At 40.3% G+C, this 7,247-nt stretch overlaps 1 protein-coding gene across 1 annotated transcript; it reads right to left on the reverse strand.

Moving 5' to 3' along the window:
• Window positions 1-1,331: 1,331 nt before the first annotated feature.
• LOC118247819 (fatty acid-binding protein, adipocyte) lies at window positions 1,332-4,772 on the reverse strand. The gene is made up of 4 exons (XM_035546117.2): window positions 4,604-4,772; window positions 3,145-3,317; window positions 2,822-2,923; window positions 1,332-1,561 (listed from the first exon to the last, which is right to left on the reverse strand). Exons 1-4 carry the CDS (start codon window positions 4,674-4,676, stop codon window positions 1,511-1,513), a joined length of 399 nt encoding a protein of 132 aa, XP_035402010.1. The 5' UTR covers window positions 4,677-4,772; the 3' UTR covers window positions 1,332-1,510.
• Between the last annotated feature and the right edge of the window lie 2,475 nt (window positions 4,773-7,247).

A 7,247-nucleotide genomic window follows, 5' to 3' on the forward strand; every position in this document is an offset into this window, starting at 1 on the left:
CTACTAAACTGTACTTTTATCCCATCTTTCATAAATAATTTTGTGCTAGGTAGATTGAATACTATATATATAGGGTACTCTAAAGCATAATTGCTTCCCCTACGCAACTGCTGTTCTTAAAGCTGATGACATTTCATAACCAGTGAAGCCATATTAAAATCAAGGGGCTTTTTTTTTTTCTTTCAGAATTTGCTGATGATCTTTTAGAACTTCTTTTAAATGACTCCTTAGTTCATCTGGAGGGCAGAAGCTCTTCCTTTCCTTTTCCCTTCTCCAGCTGTATTAATATTGCAGAGACTTGGGAACAGTCTGAGTCATACAGAAGAAAGTCCAAGTGTATGAGGTCTGTGCTGCTGGCAGTAAGGTCCCAGCACTGTTGCCTCTGACAGCTGACCTCAGGAATGTCAGGAATATATGGAATTTGGTTCACAAGAGGTTAACTTAATCATACAGCTTGAGATACACTATTTTCCCCATGTTGTGGTTATTTATTGTCCTTTCAGGTTCTTCTTGTTCAGGTTTTCACTAGACTTTTTGTCTTCTGTTTGAGTTAAGAATTCAGGGTTTCTGTGGACATGAAGTTTTGAAATAGGTGGCAAAAGAAAAGGGTAATTCAAGAATAAAAGGAGTTGAAAAATCTGGTGTCTAAGGGGCCTTGCATCTAGAGGGGTTCGTGTTTCCATGAAAGTTTTCTTTAACAAGTGTAAAACACAAAGACTGGTTTAACCTAATGATCTAGTAGAAAATGAATATAGGAAATAAAGTAGGTTGTAACACTAGAAAACCTTTAGGCATTTTAGTAGGCCTGAGAGCACTTTCTAAGTTATGATTTCTTGGTTAATGGTTTCTGTCTACTCCAGGACAAGAAAGATATTAGGGGAAGGCACATTAGCAATTTAAACAAAGCTGAGAGCTTTGATTTCACACCAGATGGATCTGAACAAGATCAAACCACTTCAGATCACCCCCAGGTTTAAAATTTTCAGCATTTGTATGGTCTCCCAAACCATAGCCCTGTGTGAGGTGCCAAGTTCCCTGCTCACATTCAAAGCCAGTGCTGGCTTGTGGGCATATCAGCCCACGTCAGGCTCCTTGAGGTCATTAGCCCATACACAACATTCATCAGATGATGGTTTCTATCCAGGTCTACATCTATCTCCATTACACAACAAATGCCACCCACTGGATCGTCTCTGACCCCCCTTCTGCAGTGAGATGGGTCACAGTTACCAAGCATGGCACAGGATTTAACACGATACTGCCCCCACAGCTCTGTCCCCATGGTGCACCCCCCAAAAGCCCTTTCTGACAAACTCCAGCACAAGCCCAGGTTGTAGAAAGCAGAACATTTTATTGAATAGCCATAACAAATTAAACTAGCTGCATATAATTGTTTTGGGATATATCTGTAAAAAGTGCAGTTCTCTTTAAAATGTATTTGTGGAGTTTTTCTCCTTCAGTGAAGTTTTTCCTCAGCTTTAAGCATTTGTCCTGTCTGAAGATGGCTTCTTCATGCCTTTTCATAAACTCTTTTGCTGGTAACATTATTCATGGTGCATTCCTGAAAAAAAAAAAAATGAAAATTTAATCAGCTTTTAAGTCTCACTGCATATTTGTTAGTCAGAAGGTAGAGAAATGCTTATCCACTGGAAGCCAGTGTAAGAATGAATTTGCATTTCTCGTCCTTCAAAAACAATTGCCAAAACAGTGAAACTCAAGTTTGAGAGCTTCAGAAAGAAAAACATATTATATTTCATTACAGGACTGAAAGACCATCTGTTTCAGCTTCCCCCAGGAGATTTCTAATCTCCTCATTTTATGGCCCCCAAAGAAGGCTCCTGGAACTTCCATGAAGGGTGAATGGACTCTGGACTTGGGCAGTAGTCTCTCTTCCTCTCACCTTTTGTAGCTGTGGCTTGTCTTCTTCACACACATGCACAACACACACACAGAGTCCTGCATGACTTGCAGCTGCTTGTGTCAGCCTCTGCATGTTAGGCTTTTTCCTCATCTATTTTTCTATTAGATCAAACTCTTTTCTTCAACCTTTCCTAATGAAGTTGTTATTAAAAACCATTTCTATTTATTCTCCTCTGGTCTTTATCCAAAGAAATTTAAATATTAAATTTGTGGACACATCTTTTTCTCTAGGGGAGGGCAGAACTCTTCAGGAATTTCACGTACATGTAACATGTAGGAATCGTAACTGCCTTTTATGAACACATTTTTAGTCCCCTTTCAGATATTTCAAAGCATCTTTTCTAAAACTGGAGAGCAGCACTGGGAAACCCCAAGCTGCAGCTGAGCCTCACTGGCACCAAGCACAATGCTTTCTGCCCAGACAATGCCAACTAAAGGAGATCTATCTTTCTTTCTTCCTTTCTTTCTTCCTTTCTTCCTTCCTTCTTTTTTTCTTCCCTTCTCTCTGTCTCTTTCTCTCTTTCCTGAAGAGGAGCAGAAGGACTACTTTGCATCAGCATAGAGTGAGTGCACCTAACATAGACTTCACTAATGCATCCTCTATTCTGTACAGGACTTTAAAACTAAGATATATAAAAGTTTCCCTAATGGGGATGGTTTATTTGCCCTACTCTTCCCTAACCATCTCTTGCTCTGAATGGAAAGCAAGCATAACCCTACCATAAGTTTAACACCATTTCAGTTTTAATACAAGCTCCAGACTTATTCAGAGAGACTTCTCACTCAGTGTATAGACTATTCAGATGTTTTCATTCCCCATATTTGAGTCCAATGTAATACATCCACCAGACAAGAAATCTGCACAATGAATTCTGTGATTAGACAACAAAAACAAACTCACCACCACCAGGTTCCCATCCACCACTTTTCTCTTTATGATAGTCTCTTTGCCATCCCACTTCTGCACCTGTTTCAGTGAGCCATTTTCTAAGGTTATGACGTTCTGTTAAAGAAAAAAGGTAAGTTTGGCCTTTTTATCAGGGCGCTATGGACTGAAGAGAAGACTGTTTCCATGTCCAAGCAGTACTAAAGCAAAAAGGATTCATTGTATGCTTACCTCTGAAGGCATCATTTCAACAGCGTACGTCAAAACCATGACTCTGTCCTCCTGCTCTGACATCCCTTTTGAGAGATGTATTTGGAAAATGCCATTTTTAGACTCACCTTTGTTTTTCTGTCATCTGCTGTGGTCTCATCAAACTCTTCACCCAACTTGAAAGAGATCTCTGTATTTTTGAAGGTACTTTCTGATTTGATGGTTATCACATCACCATTTATGCTGATAGTTACATTGGGCTTGGCCACACCAGCCATTTTCCTGGTAGCAAATCCCACACCTGCAAATAAGAAAGGACACCATGAAAGTTTTATCTCTAGTTAGTGTTCTTATCTTATTTGGGAATAAAAAAAAAAAAAAAAAAAAAAAAAACAACTTCAGTGTTGCTTTCCCCATTATTTTCTGAATTGTTTATTAATCCTATGTTGCAGAAGTTCCTTTGTAACATCTAACTAGCTGTTATGTTTATAGACCATGCCAAGTTGGGATGACATAAGGAAATTGTCTTCTGTCATTGACAGAGTAGCAAAAACAATGTTTTGAAGACTGACACGAGATTTTAATGCTAAATATTCACATATGTGCTTGCTCCATATTACCACAATGGTTTATGCACTAATTTGTATGCTGACTATATCTAATAATAAATAAGCAGAAATATATGAGTTTCTAAGCCACAAAACCAACCAAACAAAAAACATTTAAATCACAGATATATTTGTCAGTGGCTGCGCTGAATAAAAGGAAATGATTAAGAAATAGCTGGCAACAGTTGTCCTGATTAAAATCTGGGGTAAAGATTAAGAGTGCTAGAGTCTCACTGAAAGCTGCCTGAGTGCTGCAGAAGTCTCAGTGAGTATTTTACTCATAATCTCCAGATAACACCCCAAGATTTTTAGCATGTATGGATCCAATCAGTGCAAGTTACCTCATACATCTCCTACCCTACAAGAATATGGACACATTTTAAACTCTATTTTAATTCTAACCATGAAGTTTACACCTTTAGAGACGAGTGTTATTCCTCAAATCTTTTGCAAGTATCTGCATGAATGCATGTAATTTTATTTGTTAATATTCACCAGAGGCAGCCACGGAGCTTCACTCACTCTAATAGCCATAACAATTAGACAGTGTCCTAGTCCAAGAGCAATATAACGAAATTTAGGTGTGTTGCTCTTAGACATGGAGAAGCTTGCTGCATTCTAGCATTGTACCACGTTGTATCTCCAAAGGATAAAAGCAAATCCACATAAAACGCTGCAGTAAGGTGTTTTACTTGCATTTATAGCACTACTAAGTAGGCATGTATAGACTTGGCTTACCTGAAACTATTCCTCGCAATTAAGGTTTTTCTGTATAACAGGAATGTGACAACACTAATCCAAACAGCAAAGTTCTTCAGTATAACACTGTCTAATCAAGCTAGTTGGACTAAAAACCCCTTGATAAACAGCATAGCCAGAAAAAAAAAAAAAAAAAAAAAAAAAACAAGTAAAGAATAAAGTTCAAATTCAGCATTCCTTCCCTTTCCCAGATACAACAACTCCAAATAACAATTCTCACCCAGCTCTTTCATATAGTCCTCAAAGTTTTCACTAGAAAGAAGTTTCCAGGTACCCACAAAGTGGTCACACATTTTGTCAGGCTGGACAGGAGTCTTCCACAGGATCAAGCACAAATGCAAGACGGGAAGATAGTATGAGCTCCAGGAGATGAGGAGTTATCTTTAAAAAGGAGCCTTGGCCACATGATGCTCTAGGATGACCAATGAAGAGGGAGTCCCAGTGCCCAGTGTTTTCCTTCCTCCCCTACCCCTCCTTTGCCAGTAGGTCATAGTGTTATTATTCATATGCCCTTACTGGTACAAAGATCACTGTCATGTTTTTATTTAATTATTTTTATCATTCAAGAACACTTCACCTTAAAGACAAATATTTAAGTCATATTGTCTATGAGAAGAAAAAGTTAGGTTCAACCTACAGAGAATATGTTCTCTCTAATATTCTTTTCTTTCATTTCAGTCCTCCATATCAAATGAAAATTCCTAGACTGAGCGATCTAAAATGCTTGTTGAGATTATTTAATTTGCTTTCTGCACAACTACAGTCAGAGATTTTCTCCAAAGAGGCACAGAACTACGTGAAGAAGTTGATGTGGGGGCAGAAAGAGGGAGTGCTGGTGGCTGTAGAAGGGTAAGGCAATAAAGCTTCTTCCTCGATTGAGATCTCCTTAAGGTTGCACCACCCGAACCAATTGACCGACAGGTCTGTATTCTGCTTTCCTGTGCTGGAGAGGGGTAATAGGGGTCTATGAAAAGCAAAGCAACAGAACAGGTAATTTCTCTCCCATTTGCTTGTATGCCTTCTGGTGACCTATGTCCCAATGACTAGCATCATGACTAGTTAAAGCAAAAATCTGGGCTCTGATATCAGCCCACTGAAGGTCTCTGGACATGTAATTTGCTTTCTGTTTGCACTGTTCAGGTAATAATCAGTTTGAGACAAGGTGTGTACAGGACCAGCATAATGAGGTCCCAGCTTGACTGATCCTCTAAGCCCTGTTGTAGCTTGGATCACAAAAAAAAACCTGTCAGAAAACACTCAAGCAATTTCTTAGGCTTTCCTACTGGCTGTAGCATGCTATTTCAATTGTAAAAACCCACACATTCCAGCCCCAGCATTTCTCGTTACGTGGATTTCCTCAGTGGAAATACTCTGCTGGTGATTAGGCAACAAATATGTTGGTCCACATATTTTGGTATTTGCTGACTTTGTAAGTAACAGTTTTATATAAAGATTAGTTACATAGGACTGTAAGACCATAGGAAAATTCAGGCAGGAAGGAAGGTCTCTGGTGCAGCCTCCTGCTCAGGAAGAGCCAGCTTTGAGCTCAGACCAGGCTGCTCAGAGCTGTGTCCTGTGGGGACTTGGAAGCCTCCAAGGATGGAGTTGCACAGCCTCACTGGGAACCTGCACCCTGTCCAGCCCTGTGTCCCAGGGGAAAGGGTCTCCTCCCCTCCAGTCTGAACCTCTCTTCTTTCAACTTCTACCCATCATCTCTTGTCCCCCCACCACATACCACTGTGAAGAGCATGGCTCCAGCTCCTTGGCCACACGCCACAGGTGTTGGGGGCTGTTGTAAGCACCCCCAAAGCCATCTCTCACCCAGGGTGAACCAGCTGTGGTCCCACAACCTCTCTTCATGGGGCAAGTGCTTCAGTCCCCTGAGCCTCCTGGGGGCCCTCCACTGAACTCACTCCTAAACTGAATGCAGTGTTCAGGACAAGGCCTAGAGAGTGCTGAGGGAAAGGGAATAATCACCTCCATCAACCTCCTGGCTGTGCTCCTGTTCATACAGGCCTGGGATATATCCTCTGACCTTTCTGCCCACCAAGACCTTCGGGGCATTTTCTGCAGAGCTGCTCCCCAGCCAGTTCATCCCCATCCTGAGTTGCTGCAAGTGCTGAATGTGTTTGTACATGTATAATTAGTTGCTCTCTTGTCCCTTTAAGACAAGAGGCCTGCAGGCCTTTTGTGGGAGAAATATGTTTTTAACTCCTTCTTCAACCTCTTTTTTCCCCTGAGAATAGTTAAATTTTAGGTTTGGTCCATTCTTTTTGAGTCTTTGCATATTTACTGACTTTGGGTTAACTCCAAAACAAATAAAATAATAGTCTAATTATGGAGGTCCCTGATTACTTTTGTGATTGGTTTTCTCAGAGTATCACATGCTCAGGTTCTCTGTAAGAGGAAATTCTGAAGGACCCTGAAGTTTGTGTCATTATCTTTTTCTTTTTTCTTTTTTAATGTTTAGATTTTTTCTTAGGGTTATTGGATTGAGAAATGCTACACTATTTGTGAGAAGTCTGTAGAAACTTGAAAACTCAAATCTAGTAAAAATACAAGTACTTGAAAGACTTAGGTGAGGAATGCTTCAGTGGCTCATATAGAAAGGATGTGAACTTGCTGAACTCAGTTCCTGCACTTACTTTTCTTGCCTTTTGGGAACTGTTCTGTGTGTGGCTTACTGCAATTAGCATTCATTTCTTTGGAGGGGAAATAGGGCTTTTATATTCAAAACTATAGCCTGAAAGCGGGGATTGGCATTCCTTTGGTGTTAACAGCTGCCTGCAAAGCTTATGCTGCTGGAAAGGGGTTTTTTTTTTTGGAGAGGTGAAGCACCTGCTCCATGTAAATCAGTTCAGAGC

The sequence above is a fragment of the Cygnus atratus genome, chromosome 2 (assembly GCF_013377495.2).
Source record: "Cygnus atratus isolate AKBS03 ecotype Queensland, Australia chromosome 2, CAtr_DNAZoo_HiC_assembly, whole genome shotgun sequence".
In the NCBI taxonomy this organism is placed as follows: domain Eukaryota; kingdom Metazoa; phylum Chordata; class Aves; order Anseriformes; family Anatidae; genus Cygnus; species Cygnus atratus.